Here is a 25,118-nt window from a genome sequence, read left to right on the forward strand (position 1 = left end):
TGTCTGCTGTGAACTTATAGATGAATTCTTTTGCTTTTAAAAAAACAGTATAACTGGAATAATTCAGATAATCTGTTACTTAAACCTTGTGTTGCTGAATTTCCATGTAAGCTGCAGATATGTGCCTTTTTTATTAAATTGCACTTTATTGTCATGACTTCTCTCACTTGTGTTTGTTGTTTGGGTTATAGCATGGAAAATGTGCTGAACCATGCAGTATAATGAGGAAATAAGACAACTTAAGGGGCTCATTAAAGTTAAGGATCCTTCCTTGGTGGGATGGGTCCCCTCAAGTCGGGTCATACAGAGGCTAGGAAAGAGTTCTTCACGACCATAGGAGATGTAGAAAGAGGATAGCAAGTATTAAGGTTCTAATGATTTATTTCACTTCCTGTTTGCTGAACATACCACCACGTTGAAAAAGTGTCATGCGCTTTACAATCACGCTTTTAAACAACTCATTATCCAGAGTTTAGAGTTTAATCATTGACCATATCCTCATTTCTTCAAGGTTCCCAGTTCACCTTGAACTCACTGAAGCATCCCCACAACATAATCCTCCCACCACCATGTTTCACTGTGGGGACAGTGTTCTTTGGATGATACTGTTCTACCTTCTTTACATGCATTATTCATCAGAGCTCATTTGTAGGTGGTGTACATTTAATAAGCAAAACTGTACCACCAAACCTCAACTCCTCCCAACCCCGATGATACTGTTCACTTCCGTGTTCAGTGAAAGCTGGGTAAGGGTGTAAGGGGAAGTAAGGTGAAGCAACCATACCGCTAAAGAATTATTACTAAAGAAGAGAACTACTACAGGAATGTGGAATGGGGGTGTTGAACCTTAAGAATTTATTTAGTCTTGGAAAGGGAAAATCTAAAGCAGAGTTTGAATTCCTAAAAGGTCTGATTAAAGAAATAGAATTTGGTTGAAATGTAATTATGTAGTTATTTTTTCTACATTTTTTACTGATATATGCAAAGCACATACAACCATATATACAGACATTTACATTATTCACCCGTGTATATACAGAATTATACACTATAGGCTATACATATTTATGGGTATCTGGAAATTAAATAAACATATTTAGGAAACCCATAATGTCTAGAGATTTCTTTGGTCTTTTGTCTTTCATTCCTTTAAGTGAGCTCATATAATATTCTGTTTCCATTTTGAATTGTTGTGTCTTTGGTCATTTTTGTGTCCATTTGCACTTATGAATATAATATTTCCCATACATTATAATAAAATTTAAAAATACAGCTTTTGACAGTTTCAATTTCCACTATCATAAAAAAAAAAATAAAACGTCCTTTTCTGTGATGGTGAGAGAGTCTCTCGCGCTTCAGCCCCTCCACTCGTGGAGGTCGGTGCTCACAAAAGGACCAGCAATACCATCACCAACAACATCATGTCTTCTCTCAAATCCTTCGAAAAAGAACTACAGAACTACAAGCTGAAGAAGTTTGAGAGAGACACAAAAGACTACGCAGAAGGAAAAATTTATGAATGGAAGGATGAACGGAAGAAACCTCGCCGACTCCGCCCTGCCCGCCGCGCTCCAAATTAAACACACCATTATGAAACACTGGCATGTTTTACACAGGTACCCGGCCCTAAAGCAGATCTGTGAACAACCCCCTCTCATCTCGTTTAGAAGAGCCCGCTCCCTTAGAGATAGACTGCTCCACACAACAACACCACCCCCTCACAAAGCCACCTGGCTGCCTGCTCCTCCCTCTGGTTTTTACAGGTGTGGTCACTGCGCTCACTGCTCAAACTCCTCTGATACTAAACACTTCTGTCACCCCCGGACGGGTAAAAGATTTCCCATAAACTCTTTCATAAACTGCAGTACCACACACGTCATCTACATGCTCAAATGTCCCTGCAGTATGGTTTATATCGGTCAGACTAAACGTCCCCTCAAAGCACGTATAGCAGAACACAAAGCAGCCATCCGCAACAACAATATGGACTACGCAATAGCACGACATTACAAACAGGTAAATCACGGCTCCGCTGCGACCCTCCGCTTCTGGGGCATTGAGAAAATCTCTCCCTCCCTGAGGGGTGGTGACATTGTCAACAAGCTCCTCAGGAGGGAGGCATTCTGGATATACACCCTTAACACAGTTGAACCATTTGGACTGAATGAAGAACTTAGCCTCTCATGTTTTTTGTAATATGTGGATTTGTTACGCTTAGTATGTTACATTTTACCGTCTACATTGTCGGTCTATGTATTTTGTAAATATTGTATACTTTGTATATATTTGTTGTGAAGTATGTTCACATATTCCTGTTTGGAATAGATAGTTTGACATGAGTGCTGTCACAGTATTGATCCACTGCGGGCTGACGCCCCACCTCAAACAAGCAATCAGTGCTGTAAGTCTTTATTCAGGAGGGGATTTAAGGTTTTCAAACTGCACCAGTACTGTTTGACTCTGATGAAGACGCAGTGCGCGTCGAAACGTTAGTCCTCTGCACCTTATTAAACGTCCTCAAGTGATTCGTGTGCTCCAGTTTCTTCATTGGGTTTACCTGGTTTACCCACTGAAACACCTCTGATTGTTGCTGGTCCTTTTGTGAGCACCGACCTCCACGAGTGGAGGGGCTGAAGCGCGAGAGACTCTCTCACCATCACAGAAAAGGACGTTTTATTTTTTTTTTTATGATAGTGGAAATTGAAACTGTCAAAAGCTGTATTTTTAAATTTTATTATAATGTATGGGAAATATTATATTCATAAGTGCAAATGGACACAAAAATGACCAAAGACACAACAATTCAAAATGGAAACAGAATATTTTATGAGCTCACTTAAAGGAATGAAAGACAAAAGACCAAAGAAATCTCTAGACATTATGGGTTTCCTAAATATGTTTATTTAATTTCCAGATACCCATAAATATGTATAGCCTATAGTGTATAATTCTGTATATACACGGGTGAATAATGTAAATGTCTGTATATATGGTTGTATGTGTTTTGCATATATCAATAAAAAATGTAGAAAAAATAACTACATAATTACATTTCAACCAAATTCTATTACTTTAATCAGACCTTTTAGGAATTCAAACTCTGCTTTAGATTTTCCCTTTCCAAGACTAAATAAATTCATAAGGTTCAACACCCCCATTCCACATTCCTGTAGTAGTTCTCTTCTTTAGTATTACATTTTTAGCGGTATGGTTGCTTCACCTTACTTCCCCTTACACCTTTACCCAGCTTTCACTGCACACGGAAGTGAACAGTATCATCGGGGTTGCCAGGTCTGGATGACAAATATAGCCCAGTGGCCAATAAAAGCCCTAAACCAAGACCAGTGCTGAAACTCAACATGAGCCATTAAAGCCTCTGCAGCACCACATATATTGATTGTGTGTCTATGTGCCAGTGTAGCACAGCGGATCTTTGGTCGTGTGCCATGTTCTATATTTTCCTGCTTCTCTGCTGGTTGATTTAGTTGCATTTGAGAGTTAATAAAGTCATTTATTCTGCTATGGATATTACATACACATCTACAAGAGATCAAAAATGGCTCTGCTCAACCCTCGGACAAAACAATCTACCCGCGGGAGTACGTAAAAAGTAGCCCAATTCCACAGGAAAACCGCGGACCTGGCAACCCTAAATATTACAGCCATCATATCCGCTCATCTGCTTCTTGGCATTTTTTTGCAACCTACTTGGGTGTTCAAGTGTGTGTGTTGCTCTTTTGGGGCGGTTAAATGAAGAAAGGATGACACACAGTACATTTGGACATGTCTTTTGTATGTTTGTTGTCTCTGTCAGAGGTAAGGGATGTGCAATTCAACCTGTATAACATGTTTCGCAAACCGATATGTCCAGCATGTTTCTCTACTTGAAAGTGCAGCCGTGTTTAATATTGTTACTTTAAGATTGCTGTAATGGTTATGGAGCTTTTTTGGTGAACTGCAGATGCTCGGGCTATTATTTTAATATTGTATATAAAAATGTAATGTAAACATAGTTTGAACGCCAGTTTGAACGTTTGAACGAAGTAAAAAAAAAGGCCGGACGGTGCACGTGGTGCCGGAGGCAGCATGGAGAGCGCTACCTTTAAACAGACAGCGAGTGGAGGCGGAGACGGACGGAGAGTCTGAATCTGTGAATATCTTTCTATCTTTACCTAAGTGCCACACTTAAGGATGGTTAATATCGCAATAAGCCTATAAACAAAAGCGCTGCACAATCCAGCAAATCCTGTTATATATTTTTGAGATTAAGACCACAGATTTGTTCGTTTGCTTTTGTTAAATGTGTCAGCAACTTTGTCAGGGCAGGATAGACAGATATAAGAATGGTATGAACATCAGTAGATACCTTCCAAAATAAAATTATAACTGTAATATAATAACTGTATGTTAACAGTGTTTCAGTGGTTCCTGTTAACAGTCAGTGATTATGATTAACCCAACTTTAACCGCTTTTATCATAGGAACTGTTGAAAGATTTTAATGCATGATTGAAAAACTCATTATTACTCAGTAATTTAATGAAACTTTAATATCTGTCAACCAAAGCATCTCTAAAATCTAACTTTCAAGTTATTGAGTTATGTTCAAACTATCAACAACTGCAGAAAAAGTTTCACAGATAATCTAGATTGTACAGACACACTGAAAACATCTCTGTGTAGCAGGATGAGATTTAGCCATTCCCATCCACTCAGTATACATGGGGTGTGTGTGTGTGTGTGTGTGTGTAGCCAATCACCACCTGGGGGCACCCTATAAAGGGAGGTAGAGAAGCCTCCGTTCGGCCTCTTGCTCGGTGGTTCTTGGCTCCGCCCCTTCCGGCTCACCCGGCTTCTGCTGCTCCCCTGTGCAGACACTCCTGTGTGGGTTTCCCTGTGAGGACGGCCATAGAATAGAGAATCAGCGCGTAACGACGTCTTCCTCTCCCTCTCGTGTGAATAGGTGCAGCCTGACTGAGCTCGTGGCCTGCTGCAGAGGCGAAGGGACACGGCTGTTTTGTTTTGCTATCGCTGCTTTGATTCGCTCCACTGCGTGTACCTCATTCTGCTTTGTTGGACGTGTATTGCCTGACTGGACCTACGGTACTCCTGCAAAGCTTGGTGCTACTCATCGCTGCTTGGCTGCATGCGCTTTTGCCCTACTTTGCGCTGTGAATATTTTGCTTATTGGTCTAATTTGCTGGCACGACTCACCTTTATAACTGCATGCTGATGGACTCTTTTGCATGCACCTGATATGAACTGGCATGTGGACGCCTTTTAATGATTATGTCTATGGGGTTTGGGGAGGCTATTGGACCATTTGAGTTACAGTTAACCTCTCAGTTTTGTGAATCATTTGAGTTGTGTTTGTAACTCCATTAATTATTTCTTTTTGGGTTTATTTCTGATTATTTCTCCTGGGGCTTATTGTAAATTGAATGTTTGGAGTTGCTTTGGTTATGTTGTTTCCCGCATTAGTTAAGGTGATTAGTTATTCCCCTTAATTAATATTGTTTGGTTAATTTTGTTTATTTAGTTCTTTTCCTTATTGAATCATTTTGGTTTTGAAACCTTGTGTTATTTTGTATTCTGTTTGTCGGTTTATCTAATTTACTTTTTGAGAGCCAGGGGTGGAGGAGTTGGTGTCCTGGGTGGTGGTGTCCCCCTTCCTGGTGTGCTGTGTTTCCCTGGTTAAGGTTCCCCCTTCACGCCCTTGAGAGTGAGTGTGTGCTTGGCACGTGCGTCTGGGGTGATTTAAGGTAGTTTCTTTTATTTTTGGGATCCCCCCTCCCTTCACGTCAGCCCTTTCCACCCCTGGTAGCCTTAGCCTCTGTTTGGTCTTATTTCTCCCCCCCTTTTCCCCCCTTTTTTTACAGCTCTTAGTAAGTTTTACATACTGTTAAACATTTGTAATAAAGAATATTTTTATTGACTGGAACCACGTCTCCTGCCTGCTCAGTACGAATCTGTGCCCTTACTGTGAGTCGGTTAATTCCTTGGGTGAAATTCCCAAGGTGGCGTTGTTGGTTTTAACCCTTACAGTAATCTTGAAGTGGAATCAATTGCTGTATGAACTCTCACCCCTGAGTTGCCACATCTGTATGTTGCACCTTTCAGAATGCTCTCATAGGCCATGTGTTTTCAAAAAGATAAAATCTCCACTTTTTAATGATCAAAAATAAACAATGATTTTCTGTTGTATTTCCTCAAAAGAGAAAGAAAAAGGCCTAAATTGCACAAATATGCAGAAAAGATGAAGGAAAGTGTGTGTAACTAACAAGGACTTCTCTTCTTGCCAGTTACACACATTTTCCAAATTTGAAAGAAAGAAATATTGACAGTGATAACTCTGTCTCGTTGTTTTTCAGTTGTATTTGTGTTTTTTAACCCCTAAAATACCAACCACATTGTGAACTGTCGCCTCCTGCAGGTCTAACTTCTCTGATCCAAACACGGCGGACAGAGACGGCAGCAGTGGGAGACCAGGCCCGTTTAAACTGTCTGCTCTTACGAACCAAAGATGTTCATGAAGTCACCTGGCAGAAGATCTCACCTGGTGGAGAGAGGACCGTCGCCACTGACACCAAACACTATGGTCAGACGATACAACCTGACTTCAGCCACAGAGTTGAGTTTAAAGATGCTGACCTACAGAACAGCTCCATAGTGATCAGGGAGGTGACAGAGGAGGATGAAGGCTGCTATTGCTGCTTGTTTAACACCTATCCTGATGGTGCTCTCATTGCTACAACCTGCTTGCAAGTTCTTGGTAAGATCTGTAACACTATTCAGAAATCATTCAAGAGGAATGAGGTGATTCAAGTGCTTACATGTATCAGAATTCACTGTGTTCAATGTTATGTAGCTTAATATTTTTCTTCTCAGAGCTGCATGAACCCATTCTAAGTCTCAGAGAATCCAACTCCACCGAAGAGGCCATCGTTTCCTGCTCGGCTACAGGACGGCCCACTCCCACTGTGACGATTACAGCCCCTCAGCAGGATTTGTACTTCTTACACAATCATTCTGTCAGTGTCTTCAACAACGACAGCACAGTCACCGTCACCAGGACAGCTGTGCTGTCTCGTCTACATGAGAACAGCACTCAGGTTGGGTGTACAGCAGAAGTGCTCTCTAGTCCTAAGAAAGCCGTGTTCATCATGCTGTCTGAGGTCAGACCCATGTCTGATGAAGATGGTTCTGATGAGGAATCTGGGGGTAAAATCAGCGGTCGTGGTAAGTAATGATCACATGTTGATTTGAGGTTTCTGTAAAATGATAGCCATCATTTAAATATTTCATTCTCTTTCTCTCAAAGGTAGGACTTCTGCCTTCATTGGGTTGTTTATTTCATTGATCGCAGTCATTCTTGCAGTCGTCTTTATCTGGCATAGATTGAAAAAGCCAACCAGGTAATTGTTCTCATCAATAGTTGTTTCCAGTCTTTTCTGTTTTCCCTCCTTTAACTGTTTTTTAATCCTTCAGTCGGTCACATGACATCCTGGAAATGAATGAAACAACTCAAGCTACAGTGGAAGACCCTCATATGTAAGAAACCATTTACTCTTGTCAGGGATAAAACTGTGCTTCTTATCAGTGTTTCATCAGTACTTCATGAGTTTAAAGGTGAATCTTTGTTTAAATCAGATGTTTTGTTTCTTTTCAGGGATGAAGCATCCTTACAGGAGAATCCTCCAGTCAGACTCTGATCATCTCCTGTGAAAAGAGAAGAAAATAGGATGTAACACAAATGTGTCAGCTTTAACATCAAGGAGACGGTGTCACTGATCAGATGAATGAAGTTTGTGCATAACTGTGAGGAGGTGAGGCACAAGATATAAAAGGGCATTACCTCCTTACCTCCCTGTTAACACCTTTAAAAACAAACAATAAGGGAAAATAAAAGGGTGGGGAAAAATAATAATGCTATAAACACTGAATTATTTACCACATGAAAAAAACTATGGACAAAATGAGAATAAGACACTGGACAACAATACTCTAATATTTTGAGATAGTTGATTTTGGATTTTCATGAGCTCAAAATTAAAACAAAGTCTTGAAATATTTCACTTTGTATGAGATGAATCCAGAATATATGGAAGGATAACTTTTAGTGAAAATCATAGCAAAAAATAATAATAAAATTAAATTAGATTTCAAAAAGGAACAAAAACAAAACCCTTTTTCCATGATGTTCTATTTTTTAGACGCACCTGAATACCCCATGTAATGGATTTATGAAACAGTCTATCTGGTGTGTCAGGTTTATGGGTTATGGCCATTTTTCAACAGTTTTGTTTTGAAATAAATCAATTTGAACAAAAAATAAGTTCAAATCAATTGGTAGCAAATATACAAGACATCAAAATAGTATAATCTGCACAAAGAGCCTCATTTATGTGCAATTTTAGGGACTAAGAAAAAAAAAAGAGAGAATTTTCCACTGCCAATAACAGTTATAATAATCCCATGAAATACTGAGTTAAACAACAGCTGAACTAGTTTGCAGAGAGCTGGATGCTACAAACACAGCTAACCCAGGTACAGCTCACATTAGCACAGACCAAGGAGGGGTCACTCCATGCAAACAACCATAACTTGATTTTAAATCACGGACCAGTGTGACACTAAGAAAGCACTAAACAGACTGATGGCAAGGTGTGTTGGTGAAGACATACTTCTGACATAAGCTGTAGAGTTGCTGCCTTCAGAGAAATAATGAGAACAAAACAGAAAAGAGGAGAAATAGGACCATCATGCACAAGTACATAGAGAGCAGCTGAAATTTAATCTTTAATTTCATTCAGAGTTCGAACAAATGTTACTTTTGTTTTGCTAATGGCAGCACTATACTGCCATTTTGGTTTCATTTTTAGGATTTAAACTGGCTCTACTGTGAGAACTGAGAGGAAGTGGCACTCCTCTGCAATGAATGTACTGAGAATTTCAATGTTTGTTTTTAGCTCAGTGAATTAAATCACTCAAATGAATAATTTAAAATGTGTTAAAATAAGCTGTTGTGATTAAAAACAGACATATGTATTTATCTACATCATTTCACTTTCTATTTCACATTTGGCATTAATTTAAAACTGTTGCTCTTTTATACTTGTTCAGTGTTTGTGTTTTAATGTTATTTGTAGCACAATATTCAACGCACTTTCACTGATTGTCTGCTGTGAACTTATAGATGAATTCTTTTGCTTTTTAAAAACAGTATAATTGGAGAAATTCAGATAATCTGTTACTTTAACCTTGTGTTGCTGAATTTCCATGTAAGCTGCAGATATTTGTCTTTTTTATTAAATTGCACTTTATTGTCATGACTTCTCTCACTTGTGTTTATTGTTTGGGTTATAGCATGGAAAATGTGCTGAACCATGCAGTATAATGAGGAAATAAAACAACTTAAGGGGCTTATTAAAGTTAAGGATCCTTCCTTGGTGGGATGGGTCCCCTCAAGTCGGGTCATACAGAGGCTAGGAAAGAGTTCTTCACGACCATAGGAGATGTAGAAAAGAGGATAGCAAGTATTAAGGTTCTAATGATTTATTTCACTTCCTGTTTGCTGAACATACCACCACGTTGAAAAAGTGTCATGCGCTTTACAAGCACGCTTTTAATCAACTCATTATCCAGAGTTTAGAGTTTAATCATTGACCATATCCTTATTTCTTCAAGGTTTTTCCACCTTGACAAGGTTCCCAGTTCACCTTGAACTCACTGAAGCATCCTTAAGGTTCAACACCCTCATTCCACATTCCTGTAGTAGTTTTCCTCTTGAGTATTACATTTTTAGCGGTATGGTTGCTTTACTTCACTTGCCCTTACACCCTTACCCTACTTTCACTGAACACGGAAGTAAACAGTATCATCGGGGTTGCCAGGTCTGGATGACAAATATAGCCCAGTGGCCGATAAAAACTAGCCCAAAACCAAGACCAGTGCTGAAATTCAACATGAGCCATTAAAGCCTCTGCAGCACCACATATATTGATTGTGTGTCTATGTGCCAGTGTAACACAGCGGATCTTTGGTTGTGTGCCATTTTCTTTATCTTCGCTTCTCTGCTGGTTGATTTAGTTGCATTTGAGAGTAAATAAAGTCATTTATTCTGCTATGGATATTACATACACATCCACAAAAGATCAAAAATGGCTCTGCTCAACCCTCGGACAAAAAAAATCTACCTGCCGGAGTACGTAAAAAGTAGCCCAAACCCGCGGATCTGGCAACCCTAAATATCATAGCCATCATATCCGCTCATCTGCTTCTTGGATTATATCGTGCATGAGATTTGGTCATACAGGTTTAAATAGCACATTATTCTTAATACATAAACATGAAACAGGAAATTGCAAACATTGTGGGTCTGGAGAAACAGTGGAGCATATCCTCTTCCAATGTCCAAAGTACCAAACGCAGAGACATACACTCAGAGCAGCATTTCATAGAAACAAGATACCATTTAATGTAACAGAATTACTGAGGAGGAATTCAGGGGATGTTGTTTTCGGGGCATCATAAAACTAAAGAAGAAGAAGAAGAATCTGGAGGGAGGATGATGAGGACGGAGAAGATATGGATGAGGGTGACTTTGTTGAAGATTATGATGATGTTTAAAATATTTATGATGTTCTGCATCCTTCAATGGAATGTGAGAAGTTTAATCGCCAACGGACAGGAACTCAAAAAGCTAGATAGAGATTGTGAAATAAAACCTGATCTAATTTGTATCCAGGAGACATGGTTAAAGCCTTGTCTAGATTTTGTTATCCCGGGATATGTATGCCTGCGTAAAGACAAGGATGGCAGGCCAGGAGGGGGATGTGCTACTTTTGTCAAGTCATCTATGCAATATAGAATTTGTGAATGTGATTCATCTTTTGAAAGTTTAATTATTGAGGTATGGAGCCCTCAGGGGAAAATATGTATTGTGAATTATTATAATCCTTGTAAGCCCCTCATTCTATCTGAGCTTGAAAACATAATGAGTAAGGCTAGCAGCTCACAAGTCATCTGGGTTGGAGATTTCAACGCCCACAACCCTCTGTGGGGAAGCAAAGATAGGGATATAAACGGGGAAATCATTGAAGAAATGTTAGATAATTCTAATTCAGTTATAATAAATGATGGACGACCAACCTGCTTTGAAATTAAAACCTCTAAAATGTCATGTTTAGACCTGATTCTGGCTTCACCGGCTCTTGCAAGGGTAGGGGAGTGGAATGTCTTGAGTAAAGACCCAATGGGGAGTGATCACTTCCCAGTTTTAACTAAGTTTGGAAGACCTCTAGTAAAGAAATCAGAGGATAGAGTCAAACAATTTGATTTCTCTAGAGCAAAGTGGGATAAGTTTGAAGAGGGGATAGCTACAGGCTTAGAGAGTGTTTGCAGTGATGGGTCAATTGATGATTTTAATGATTCTTTAATCGCAATTATCTTGACTGCTGCTTCAGAGGCAATCCCATCTAGAAAGATCCCTAAGGAGCGAGCCATTGTTCCATGGTGGAATAGTGACTGTAGTAAAGCTTTAAGCATGAGAAAACAAGCATTTAAAAAATTTACGTAAGAACCCTTCTCAGGAAAATGTTATAAAATACAAGTGTTATTGTGCTTTGGCGAGGAAAACTGTCAAAAATGCAAAAAGGAAATGTTGGAGAACTTTCTGTGGGACGTTAGGACCTGACACTCCGGCCAAACAAATATGGGCTAGAATTCACAAAATGTCTGGAGAAGTTGTTAGAACAACAATTCCTGTTCTGAAGGACGGGCACACTGAGGCCATTTTTAGTAAAGATAAGGCAGACATGTGCGTTAAAACTTTCCAAGATGTGCATAATTCAAAAAGCTTAGGAGATGAAGGGTTGAGGAAAAGTGAGGAGCTATTGAAAGCAGATGAATGGAAATTAAATTATGTATGTGAAAGAAATAGATCATATAATGCGTTTTTCTCTTTAAAAGAGCTTAAAGATGCCATAAAGGCTGGGTCAAATACTACTCCAGGTCAGGACGGAATAAGCTACGAACTGCTTAAACACTTAGAAGAGGGAGCACTTGAAGAAATGTTGGCACTCTATGTTTGGGAGGTCGGTACATCACCAACAAAATGAAAACATGCTTTGGTTGTTCCAATTTTGAAGCCTGGAAAAGACCCATCCTCTCCATCATCGTATCGGCCAATAGCACTAACATCAGTAATGTGCAAAGTAATGGAAAGAATGGTTACAAATAGGTTGGTGAGCTTTCTTGAGTCTAATAATGTTTTTGTTAATTATCAAAATGGCTTTAGAATTGGCAGAAACACAATGGATTCTGTTGCTGTCCTTGACCAGGACATAAAGAAAGCTATTATTAATAAAGAAGCTGTGATTGGTGTTTTTCTAGATATAGAGAAAGCATATGACTCCATGTGGACGGAGGGTGTGCTGATGAAGCTGCATGTTTTATTGGATTAAGGTTTTCCATAATGTTACAATGTTACAATGTTACAATGTCATTTAGCAGACGCTTTTCTCCAAAGCGACGTACATTTGAGAGCAAGAACAACACAAGCAATGATCAAGACAAGAAGAAACAACATCAGTAAGTGCCATCAAGTGCTTCAGGTCCAATTGGACGCAAGTGCTGCCATGTAGAGTTTAAGGCAGAGTACCTAAAATATACGTTGTTTATGGAGTTTTTTGTTTTGTTTAGTTTTGTTTTTTTTGTTTGTTTTTGTTTTTTTTGTTTTTTTTTTTGTTGTTTTTTTTTTGTTATTAGACAGCAACAATGAATCAAGGAAAATGTGGGATCACTAATCACCATTCATTAGACTTCACAACAACTATTTACCAAGTACCAAGTGCTGGATCATTCCCAAAGAGCTGGGCAAAGAAATCCCAGAAGTAGAGCAGGACAGTGCGAGCTAACTATAGTTGGAAAACTCATTCAACCACTGGGGGCAGCAGTGGAGAATAGTCTGGCTGAGACTCAATCTACTACTGGGGACAACAGTAGAGAATTGCCTAGCTAAGTGCAAAGTGTTCTCTGAAGAGCTGGGTCTTTAGTCTTCTCTTGAAAGTAGACAGGGAGTCTGTAGATCGAATGGAGTTGGGTAATTCATTCCACCATTTAGGGACAACAGAGGAGAAGAGTCGAGCTAGTGACTTAGGAGCATGATGTGCTGGAAGTACCAGGCGCCTTTCGCTGGCTGAGCATAGTGGGCGAGAAGGGGTGTAGACCTGGATGAGGGACTCCAGGTAAACAGGAGCAGTTTTAGTTACTGCTTTGTAAGCAATGATTAGAGTTTTGAATTTAATGCGAGCTGCAACTGGAAGCCAGTGTAGAGAGATTAAAAGAGGCTTGACATGAGCTCTCTTGGGTTGGTTGAAGACCAGACGTGCTGCTGCGTTCTGGATCAACTGCAGAGGTATAACTGTGCATGCAGGTAGGCCAGCCAGTAATGAGTTACAGTAGTCAATACGTGATATTATAAGAGCCTGTACTAGGAGTTGTGTAGCATGCTCTGTCAAGTAGGGTCTGATCCTCTTGATGTTGTAGAGGGCGAAACGGCAGGACCGAGCAATCGAGGCCACATGGAGCTTGAAGGTTAGCTGGTCATCAATCATGACACCCAGATTCCGGGCTGACTTAGTGGGCAAGAGATTTTTGATCCAAGCTGGATACTGATCTGCGGTTCCATAGTGGGACTGGCTGGGATGATAATGAGCTCCGTTTTGGGCAGGTTGAGCTGAAGGTGACGTTCCCTCATCCATTTAGAAATATCAGCAAGGCAGGATGAGATCCGAGCTGAGACAGTTGTGTCATCTGGTGGAAAGGACAGGAATAGCTGTGTGTCGTCTGCATAGCAGTGATAAGAAAAGCCATGGGAGCGGATGATTGCACCAAGTGAGGTGGTGTATATTGAGAAAAGTAGGGGACCAAGCACAGACCCTTGAGGCACCCCTGTTGATAAGCCATGCAGTTTAGACACTCCTCCCTTCCATGATACTCTAAAAGATCTCCTGTGAGGTAGGACTTAAACCACTGTAGGGCAGATCCTGAGATACCAAGTGAAGAGAGTGTGGAGAGGAGGATTTGGTGGTTTACTGTGTCAAAGGCAGCGGACAGATCCAGCAGTAAGAGAACTGAGGACTGACCAGCTGCTCTGGCCAAGCGAAGTGATTCCGTTACCGACAAAAGTGCAGTTTCAGTAGAGTGGCCCCGCCTAAAGCCAGACTGATTCTGATCAAGTAGATCATTGTTCTGCAAGTGTTCTGAGAGCTGGTTGAAAACTGTGCGCTCCAGTATTTTTGATAGGAATGGGAGAAGTGAGACCGGCCTGTAATTTTCAACCAGGGCTGGGTTGAGAGTGGGTTTTTTGAGCAGTGGTGTAACCCGCGCTTGCTTGAAAGCAGCTGGGAAAACACCTGTGGACAGAGAGGAGTTAATGATACAACTCACAGCAGGGCTGATTGTGGGCTCAATCGCCTGCAAGAGATGTGATGGTATCGGATCAAGGGGACAGGTTGTGGGCTTAGAGTCAAGCAGAAGCCTGGAGACCTCGCTCTCACTTAGTGGAGAGAATGAGCTAAGTGATGCATCACTAGCTGGTGGCAGAAAACTGAGCTGGACAGGCTCAGAGAACTGGTTGCTGATGGTAGAAACCTTGTCAGTGAAGTAGGAGGCGAACATGTCTGGAGTCAACATACTGGAGGGTTGTGGGTTTGAAGGAGAGAGGAGCGAGTTAAAAGCAGATAAGAGTTTGCGTGCATCAGTGGCAGCACAGATCTTTGATTGATAGAACGCCTTCTTAGCAGATTTTAGAGCAGAGGTAAAACAGGACAGTTTTTGCTGATAAGCACTCAAGTCAGTGGTTTGTTTGGATTTACGCCATTTTCTCTCTGCCGCCCTGAGCCCTGCCCTTTGGGTTCTGATGACCTCAGTGAGCCAGGGACAAGGTGGAGTATTTCGAATAGGCTTAGACACCAGAGGGCAGAGTTTGTCCAGAGAGGAGGTCAGTGAGGAGCAGAATGTGTCTGTGGCCTCGTTAACAGTGAGTGAGAAGGACTCGTTACATGAGGCTAGTGCAGCTGAGACCTCGTCAGACAGCTGTGTTGGGTCAAGTGACTGAAGGTTTCTGCGGTATGATCTTAATTGAGTAGTAGATTGTTGAAGTTCAGGTAAGCCAAGTGAGAACTGAATGAAGTAGTGGTCAGAGAGGTGAAGTGGTGTTACACTCAAATTAGCCGTGGAGCAACTGCGAGTTAGAATCAAATCCAGTATATTACCAGCCTTGTGTGGAGGAGGCGTTTGAACCAGTTTCAAGTCAAAGGAGGACAGTAGTGAAATAAAATCAGTAGCCTGGGCTCTATCCAAGTGGATGTTCATGTCACCCATGACAACCAATGGTGTGCCGTCATCAGGGATGTCTGAGAGTAACATGTCCAGTTCCACAATAAAGTTGTCCAGGTGACCCCCAGGTGGGCGGTATACCACAACCATGTAAGCCTTTATTGGGGCAGTGACCTGTACTGCATGATATTCAAATGAGGTGTTATTGTCCAAGGGTTTGAACTGGCTGAAGTTCCAGCTATGAGAAAGAATAATGCCTGTGCCACCTCCTCGGCCAGAAGAGCGAGGTGTATGAGAGAACACTGCATCAACTGATAGAGCAGTTGGTGTTACAGTGTTCTGAGGTTCTGACCTGACCTGCTACAGGAGATCGTGTGCTGTCACTATAGACTTGGAGAAGCTGGCTGTTGTGTGGAATTTATGTGGGTACCTGGCCATTCAGGAATAGAAGGAAATGAAAGAGCCGATCAACTGGCAAAAAAATCCCTTTCAAAAGATACTGTTGACTTGAACGTGTTTCTTGGGAAGCCTGAGTGCTTTCAAGTTAGCAAAGAAAATTAGAGGAGCAATGGCAAAAGGAATGGAGAGAAGACGAACGTGGCAGACATTACTTTTCTCTGCAGCCATCCGTTAAAAGAAGGAGGCTACCGATTAAAACTGGGAGGAAGGATGATGATGTCCTAACGCGTCTAAGACTGGGGCATTGCGGTCTGGCCAGCAACCTTGAGACAATAGGCAAGAATCTAAATGGTCTGTGCCGGTGTGGAAAGTTGGAGACTCCACAGCATGTAATGTTTGAGTGCAACAGATAGAGGGATGAAAGACAGCAAATGTTTAGGGAATTATCTAAGTTGGGGTTTTCTTCCTTTTCTTTCAAATCTTTATTTTCTTCTGACGTGGACTTTCACCTAATTGGGAAAGCGATCATTCTTTTTCTCCGGTCATCTGGACTATATCAGAAAATCTAAACTGGATGGACTAATCTAACCTGCGGAGGGCAGCATTACGCTTTCTAGTGTACAGCCTGCCGGAAGAAGAAGAAGAAGAATCTGCTTTTGTTGGAGGAGAGAGGTGGGAGGAAGTGACAGAGACACGGAAGTTGGAACGTTGGTTGGCGGGAGTGTGAGTGGAAGCAGTGCTGTTATCGGATTCAAACGGACTAACTGGCTATAATTTTGGATTTTGGATCGTGCATTGGGGTGCCAGTGGTTTGAGTGGGGAGTCGGGTGCAGGATATCGGCCGACGGCCTATTGGCCCGGTACGACGGTATTCTAGCTCAGCTTCTGACTGATCTGCAGGTCCCCAGATACAAGGCAGAAATTGAAGCCACATTCCCTAAGCAGGAGAAGTTATGTCCACTCAGGATGCAAACTATAGGGGTGGGAGTGGGGAAGCATGGAAGACTGTGAGTAGGAATCAACCCAAAAGAGATCGCACAGCTAGGGGTGATACCTCACAGGATAGTGATATTGATAATGTGCAGGCTAAGTTAGGAGGGCTGAGTTAGACAAGGAGGTGCGATTCAAAGTCCTAATAAAAGCCAAGAGTGGCTCTGGGTTCTTCTCTGTCAGTCCCCTGAAATTGACAAAAGAGTTGAAGGATAATGTTGGTGATGTGATGCATGCTACTGTCCTGAGCAATGGAATGATTTCCATTATATGCAAGACAGAGGCTCAGCAAGAAAAGGCACTTAAAATAAAAAACATCCTGGACAAAAGGGTTGAAGTGTTCAAACCACGCTCTGTCTCTGAAACTAAAGGGGTGATATACAATATCTCAAATGATGTGTCAGAGGAAGAGCTGCTGAGGAGTTTGAAAGGAGGGAATATAACTGGTGTGAAGCGCATGGGTAAAAATTATGGAGGATTTACTCCCATACTTTTGACATTTAAGGATGAAGAGCTCCCCAGAAGGGTGATGCTGGGATACATGAGCTACTCTGTAAAGACCTATGAAAGGCCCCCAATGAGATGTTTCAAATGTCAAAGATTTGGGCATGTTGCAGCTGTGTGCAGGAAGAGAAGAAGGTGCAGATTGTGTGGTGGTGATCATGATGGGAAAGAATGCAAAGGAACAGCTAAGTGTTGCAACTGTGGAGGTAATCACCCAGCTTCCTATAGGGGATGTACACATTATCAAAAAGCTGAGAATGTACAGAAAATGAGGAAGGAGAACAAAGTGTCTTATGCAGAAGCACTACGAAGGGTGGAAAACACAAGCAGAGTGGGGCAGACCAGAGCAGAGCCTATCAAAGGAGGAGAAATGTTAAACAGTGATGATGTCATGGTTGTGGTCAATAAGAAAAGGCTGTTGGCATTTATGGTTGAAGCAATGTGGAGGGTGAAAATGGTTGCAAACAAAAAATCAGATGTGGCAAGAGAAAATACTGCTGCAGCAGAGCAGCTGCTGGGATTTAAGGGTGTAGATCCAAAAGAGGTATGGGAGGCTACCTACTCACAAAATAAAGATGGACACACTGTAATTGAGGGACAGGAATTACTGTTGGGAAGTGATGAAGAAGAGATGGACAGCAGAGATGGGGATTATGTTGAGGATTAACTTCCTTTTCCTGATGTTCTGCATCTTACAGTGGAATGCCAGGAGTCTAACAGCAAACGGTCAGGAATTTAAGAAAAGATTAGAGGAATTCAAGGAAAAGCCAGCAATCATCTGTGTTCAAGAAACTTGGTTAAAGCCAAACTTGGATTTTAAAATCAATGGATATAAATGTAAAAGGAAAGATAGAGGAAACAGGACAGGAGGGGGCTGTGCTACCTTTGTTAAGATAGGAATACAGTACAGCAGGAAAGAAGTTGAGACAGATTTGGAATGTGTAATTATTGAGGCATGGACCAATAGAGGGAAAATCACTATCATCAACCTATATAACCCTAGTAATAATCTGGAAGGGAAGCATTTGCAGGAAGTAATGGATAAAATTAGTGCACCAACAGTCTGGGTAGGGGACTTCAATGCTCATAATGAGTTATGGGGAAAACAGAAAAATGACAGGAATGGAAATATGATAGAGGAGTTTATGGTATGGTGTACATGGTATACATGTATACCATGTTCATATACCATGAACATGGTATAGAGGAATGGAATAGGTCATTCTCCAAATACATATGGTCAGTAGCAGCAGAGACGATCCCTAGGAAGAAGGTCCCTAAAAGAGGCTCTATGGTCCCGTGGTGGAATGAAGAGTGCAGCAAAGCTGTTCATGCCAGGAATAAAGCATACAAGAAACTAAGAAGATATCCATTAGAAAGCTATGTAATTGAATATAAGAAGTTGAGGGCCAGAGCCAGAAGGGTCATAAAGGAGGCAAAGAAAACAAGCTGGAGAGATTTTTGTTGCAAACTGGGGTCGGAGACCTCTACGAAGAAAATGTGGAACTTAATTCATAGAATGTCTGGAGTATGCAAGCAGAGCTGTCTGCCTGTCCTTTGTCATAGTGGAGAGGAGGCTACAAACAATAAGGAGAAAGCAGATATGTTAGTAAAGCAATTTCAAAAAGTTCATAGCTCAGACAATGTAAGCGAGGGAAACAAAAGAATGAGAGAAGAAGTAGTAACAGGGCAAATTAGTAAGCTGCAGGCAAATAACGATAACTCAGATGCCATTAATAATTATTTTACATTAGATGAGCTAAAAAGAGCAATAAACCAAGGCAGGGACACAAGTCCAGGTAGAGATGGGCTAGAGTATCAACTTTTCAAACATGCAGGAATTTGTGTTTTAGAGGAGCTGCTAGCATTAATTAACAGTGTGTGGGAGTCTGGCAAATTACCCAGAGAATGGAAACATGCAGTTATTATCCCAATTTTGAAACTGGGGAAAAAGCCGAGTGACCCCAGTTCTTATTGACCAATAGCCCTGACATCAGTGGTATGTAAAATCATGGAGCGCATGATAACATACAGATTAGTGTAAATGCTGGAAAAAAGAAGATACTTTGTGCCATACCAGAATGGGTTTAGGCAGGGTCATTCAACAATGGACTCAGTCATGAGCTTAGATGTAGATGTAAGGAGAGCTATTGCGAACAAAGAAGCAGTTGTCGCAGTATTTATTGACATTGAAAAAGCATACGATATGTTATGGAGAGAGGGGCTATTAATCACCCTACATGATGCAGGAGTAAGAGGGAGACTATTTAACTGGATTAGGGATTTTTTAGGCAACAGGACAATACAGGTTAAAGTTGGTAGTGTGTTATCTGAGGAGGTAGAAGTGGAGAATGGCACCCCCCAGGGAAGTGTGATCAGCCCTGTACTCTTCAACATTTTAATCAATGGCATATTTAGTACAGTGAGCAGAGACCTTGGTTTGTCATTATTTGCAGATGATAGCGCTATTTGGAAGCGAGGAAGGAATCTCACTCACATTTTCAATAAAATACAGGGAAGCCTGGATAAAGTGGTTGATTGGACAAAAAAATGGGGATTTAAAATCTCTATAGACAAAACAAAGTTCATGGTGTTTGGGAGTAAAAAGAAGGTGCTGGATAAAGGGCTGATGGTCAGCAGTCATAATCTAGAAAGAGTAAAGAGTTTTAAATACCTGGGAGTGTGGATGGATGAAAGAGTGACATGGAAAACACATATACAGAAAACAGTGGTGAAATGTGAAAAAATAATAAACGTTTTAAGATGTCTGGCAGGAACTGATTGGGAGGCTGACAGAGAAACCTTGTTGATGATTTACAGAGCAATGATTCGATCGTGCATAGACTATGGGTGTATGGTGTATGGGTCAGCAGCACACACAACTCTGAAAGCTCTGGATATTGTGCAAGCTAAGGCCTTAAGAGTATGTAGCGGAGCATTTCGAACCACCCCAGTGTCAGCATTATTGGTAGAAATGGGAGAAATGCCATTGGAAATAAGGAGGGTTAAGCTTGGGCTGAAGTATTTGATGAAAATAAAAGGGCAAGATGAGTCTTTTCCAACTAAAACACTGTTAGACCAGCACTGGGAATTTGAGGGGAGGGGAAGAAGGATCAAAGTTAATTTTGGAGTCAAGCTAAAAGACATTGCAGGGAAAGGAGGTATTCTGGAGAAGAGAGTGTGTCCCCCAGTCTGCTGGGCAACTGTTCCACCATGGCTTTTTACAGAACCTGAGGTTGATTTGAGCTTTTTAAATAGTAATAAGAGGAAAAAGGATGAAGACATCGTTGACAAAATTCACAAGCATTTGCAGCAAAAATGGAGGTCACATTTGTAGATATATACAGATGGGTCAAAAGAACCAGAAAGTGGGAAGGTGGCGATCAGCATTGTAATCCCCCAGTTAGGTATAAGGGAAGGCTATCAGATCACACGTCAGTATACTCAGCAGAGATGGTGGCAGTTTTAAAGGCTCTTCAGTGGGTGGAGAACAACAAACCAAGTTATGCAGTCATATGCAGTGATTCAGCAGCAGCTATACAGACAATAATAGAGACACGCTCCAAATCCAGACCTGACTTAATAGCAGAAATGTGCCTAATTTTGTATAGAATTAACAAAATAGGGTGTGAGGTAGGATTCATCTGGATACCAGCACATGTGGGTATACAGGGGAATGAGGAAGCGGACATTATGGCTAAAAATGCAGTAAAGCAGGAAAAAGTTAAACTGGAATTGGTTTTTGGACCACCAGAATACTCATCTGTTATAAATCAGGCAGCAAAGGAAATGTGGCAGAACTCATGGGATAAGGAAAGCAAAGGCAGGGTATTTTATAATATACAAAAAAGCGTAGGGGAAAGGAATAACTGCTTTGGGTGCAGCAGGAGGGATGCTGTAGTCATCACCAGAATAAGACTCGGACACTGTGGTCTTAGAAGTGGGCTGGCTCTGATTGGGAAACACCCCGATGGACAATGTGAATGTGGAGAGACGGAGGCTGTGACACATGTAATGTTACACTGCAAGAGATACTCATCTCAAAGGAGGAAACTTTTCAGGAATCTGGGTGCAGCTGGAGAGACTGTTTTCAACATACGCACACTGCTGAATCTGGAAGACTGGAACAATATGAAGAAGCTTCTGCAGTATCTGCACTCCATTGGAGTGTACAACAGAATATGATTGAGTATAAACAGAAATCGCATGGAAACAGTAGAGGGCAGTAATACACCTTGGATGCGTCTAGTCTGCCAAAACCAAAGAAGAAGAAGAATCTGCTTTTTTGGCGGTCTTTTTTGATGTTTCCGTGAGTATTTTGCTATTTTGCGCGGTTAAATGGAGAAAAGATGACACACAGTACATTCGGACATGTCTTTTGTATGTTTGTTGTCTCTGTCAGAGGTAAGGGATGTGCACTTCTATCTGTACAACATATTTCGCATACCGGTATGTCCAGCATGTTTCTCTACCTGAAAGTGCAGCAGTGTTTAATATTGTTACTTTAAGATTGTTGTAATGGTTATGGCGCTTTTCTTGATGGACTGCAGATGCTCCGGCTATTATTTTAATATTGTATATAAAAATGCAAAGACATACATAGTATGCACGTGAGGAAGTGGATATCTGTGTTTAAGCTGCCAGTGGCCAGTACAAAGGATGGTTAATAATGTAATAGGCCTGTAAAAAAAACCGCTACCCAATCCAGCAAATCCTGTTGTATTTGCAAGATTAAGACCACATATTTGTTCGTTTGCTTTTGTTAAATGTGTCAGCAACTTTGTCAGGGCAGGACAGACAGATGCAAGAATGGTATGAAAATCAATAGATACCTTCCAAAATAAGAATTATAATAACTGTAATATAATAACTGTATATTAACAGTGTTTCAGTGATTATGATGAACCCAACTTTAACCGCTTTTATCACTGGAACAATTTAAAGATTTTAATGCATGATTGAAAAACTCATTATTCACTAACTCACTATTACTCAGTAATTTAATGAAACTTTAATATCTGTCAACCAAAGCATCTCTAAACTCTAACTTTCAAGTTATTAACTAGATATTTATTTCATATGATTAAAGTGATAAAGTTATTAAACAAAGACGTGACACTCGTACATGGAGATGCTAAGGCCAGACAATCTGGACCAAAAATAATGGTATTATTTTTAGCTAATATTTTCTGTAATAAAACAGCAAATGGTTGTCAAAGCATCAAATTATAGTTCTAATATTTAAAATAAAATATGATATTAAAATCTATGATTTTAGTAAAATGCAGCTGATTCCATAACTTTTTAAATGACACAGCAACACAAATATTGGTGCTAGACTCCCAATATTTGGCAGTGTTATGTTCAAATCATCAAAAATTGCAGAAAAAGTTTCACAGATAATCTAGATAGTACAGACACACTGGAAACATCTCTGTATGTTGCACTTTTCATAACGCTCTTATACGCCATGTGTTTAAAAATGTTGTTACTTTATTATTGTTCCAATATTATTTATTCTGTTTATTTTGGTGAACTGCAGATACATGGGCTATTATTTTAATGTTATACAGTGATAACTCTGTCTGGTTATTTTTCAGTTGTATTTGTGCTTTTAACCCCTAAAATACCAACCACATTGTGAACTGTCGCCTCCTGCAGGTCTAACTCCTCTGATCCAAACACAGCCGACAGAGACGGCAGCAGTGGGAGACCAGGCCCGTTTAAACTGTCTGCTCTTACGAACCAAAGATGTTCATCAAGTCACCTGGCAGAAGATCTCACCTGGTGGAGAGAAGACAGTCGCCACCGACACCAAACACTATGGTCAGACGATACACCCCGACTTCAGCCGTAGAGTGGAGTTTAAAGATGCTGACCTACAGAACAGCTCCATAGTGATCAGGAAGGTGACAGAGGAGGATGAAGGCTGCTATTGCTGCTTGTTTAACACCTATCCTGATGGTGCTCTCATTGCTACAACCTGCCTGCAAGTTCTTGGTAAGATCTGTAACACTATTCAGAAATCACTCAAGAGGAATGAGGTGATTCAGTTGGTGCTTTCATGTACCAGAATGCATTGTATCCATGTTATGTGGCTTAATATTTTTCTTCTCAGAGCTGCATGAACCTGTTCTACGTCTCAGAGAATCCAACTCCACCGAAGAGGCCATCGTTTCCTGCTCGGCTACAGGACGGCCCACTCCCACTGTGATGATTACAGCCCCTCAGCAGGACTTGTACTTCTTACACAATCATTCTGTCAGTGTCTTCAACAACGACAGCACAGTCACCGTCACCATGACAGCTGTGCTGTCTCGTCTACATGAGAACAGCACTCAGGTTGGGTGTACAGCAGAAGTGCTCTCTAGTCCTAAGAAAGCCGTGTTCATGATGCTGACTGAGGTCAGACCCATGTCTGATGAAGATGGTTCTGATGAGGAATCTGAGGATAAAATCAGCGGTCGTGGTAAGTAATGATCCCATGTTGATTTGAGGTTTCTGTAAAATGATAGCCATCATTTAAATATTTTATTCTCTTTCTCTCAAAGGTAGGACTTCTGCCTTCATTGGGTTGTCTATTTCATTGATCGCAGTCATTCTTGCAGTCGTCTTTATCTGGCATAGATTGAAAAAGCCAACCAGGTAATTGTTCTCATCAATAGTTGTTTCCAGTCTTTTCTGTTTTCCCTCCTTTAACTGTTTTTTAATCCTTCAGTCGGTCACATGACATCCTGGAAATGAATGAAACAACTCAAGCTACAGTGGAAGACCCTCATATGTAAGAAACCATTTACTCTTGTCAGGGATAAACCCTGCTCCTTATCAATGTTTCATCAATGCTTCATGAGTTTAAAGGTGAATCTTTGTTTAAATCAGATGTTTTGTTTCTTTTCAGGGATGAAGCATCCTTACAGGAGAATCCTCCAGTCAGACTCCGATCATCTCCTGTGAAGGGAGAAGAAAATAGGATGTAACACAAATGTGTCAGCTTTAACATCAAGGAGACGGTGTCACTGATCAGATGAATGAAGTTTGTGCATAACTGTGAGGAGGTGAGGCACAAGATAAAAAAGGGAATTACATTTTTTCACATTTTTTTAATCCTGAAATGGACAACAAGACTTCTTTTTAAATGGCCAGAAATTTCTTTGAGTAATATTTTTATACTGTTTCCTGTTTACATGTTAATTTATGTCAGTATGTTATGAATGTAATGAATTATCTCACTGGTGCTTACACCAAACAGTTGAATTAATGTTTATTTAAGTCAGCCTAAATATGGTTTAGTTTTAACAAATGGAACTACTGATTGACTGAAAAAAAAGTGGAATAATTTCCTGGTTTGTAGGTGATTTGGTAAATGTTTGATCTAAGTGCTTTAATTTGTATTACATCTCTGATGTAGGGCTGCTTTATTATGTCAAATAGTCTAATCATGTTTTTTTTTTAAGTTGGTATTGAATTCATGGTTATAAAACACTTTAAGTGTTGATTTTAAAACATCTTTACTTTTGTTTTTTGTAGTTAATTGTGTAAAACTATTTTTTGTAAATCCTTATTTGTAAGGGTCATTTTTGTCTGCGTTATATTTGATTATCGATTTTGTTACGTCTAATTTTCTGTTTCCCACACTTCCTACGGTTTGTTTTTGACTATTTGCACTGCTTAAAGGGAAAATAAAAGGTGTCTCTTAAACCATTTGTTCGAGAATCTTCCATTGCTCCAGGTGGGGATGCTACAGTCGCCATCAAAGATTTCTGCAGTGGTGTTGATATGTTTTGTTTTTCACTTCCAACTCTTTATATAATTAAATATATATATATATTTAGTCCCCTCTGAATTACTAACTCAACTTTCTCGTTTATTTATATATTCACTAGC

At 40.5% G+C, this 25,118-nt stretch overlaps 2 protein-coding genes across 3 annotated transcripts; both read left to right on the forward strand.

Annotated features, from left to right (window-relative positions):
• The first annotated feature begins 3,666 nt into the window (after window positions 1–3,666).
• LOC121506131 (OX-2 membrane glycoprotein-like) lies at window positions 3,667–24,932 on the forward strand. Of its 2 annotated transcripts, XR_005991616.1 has the most exons (7): window positions 3,667–3,816; window positions 6,433–6,771; window positions 6,888–7,238; window positions 7,321–7,414; window positions 7,488–7,550; window positions 7,669–7,825; window positions 24,290–24,932. XR_005991616.1 is itself a non-coding variant. In XM_041781721.1 (6 exons), the coding sequence occupies exons 1-6, from the start codon at window positions 3,762–3,764 to the stop codon at window positions 7,709–7,711; spliced, it is 945 nt and encodes a 314-aa protein (XP_041637655.1). In that variant the 5' UTR covers window positions 3,667–3,761; the 3' UTR covers window positions 7,712–9,328. The 2 variants fall into 2 exon arrangements, 1 of the variants encoding a protein (XP_041637655.1); XM_041781721.1 differs by lacking the exon at window positions 24,290–24,932 and having other exon boundaries at window positions 7,669–9,328.
• Window positions 21,512–24,932, forward strand: LOC121506130 (OX-2 membrane glycoprotein-like). Its single transcript, XM_041781720.1, has 6 exons — window positions 21,512–21,638; window positions 22,896–23,234; window positions 23,353–23,703; window positions 23,786–23,879; window positions 23,953–24,015; window positions 24,133–24,932. Exons 1-6 carry the CDS (start codon window positions 21,584–21,586, stop codon window positions 24,209–24,211), a joined length of 981 nt encoding a protein of 326 aa, XP_041637654.1. The 5' UTR covers window positions 21,512–21,583; the 3' UTR covers window positions 24,212–24,932.
• Window positions 24,933–25,118: the final 186 nt, after the last annotated feature.

The sequence above is a fragment of the Cheilinus undulatus genome, linkage group 24 (genome assembly GCF_018320785.1).
Source record: "Cheilinus undulatus linkage group 24, ASM1832078v1, whole genome shotgun sequence".
NCBI classification, from domain to species: Eukaryota; Metazoa; Chordata; class Actinopteri; order Labriformes; family Labridae; genus Cheilinus; species Cheilinus undulatus.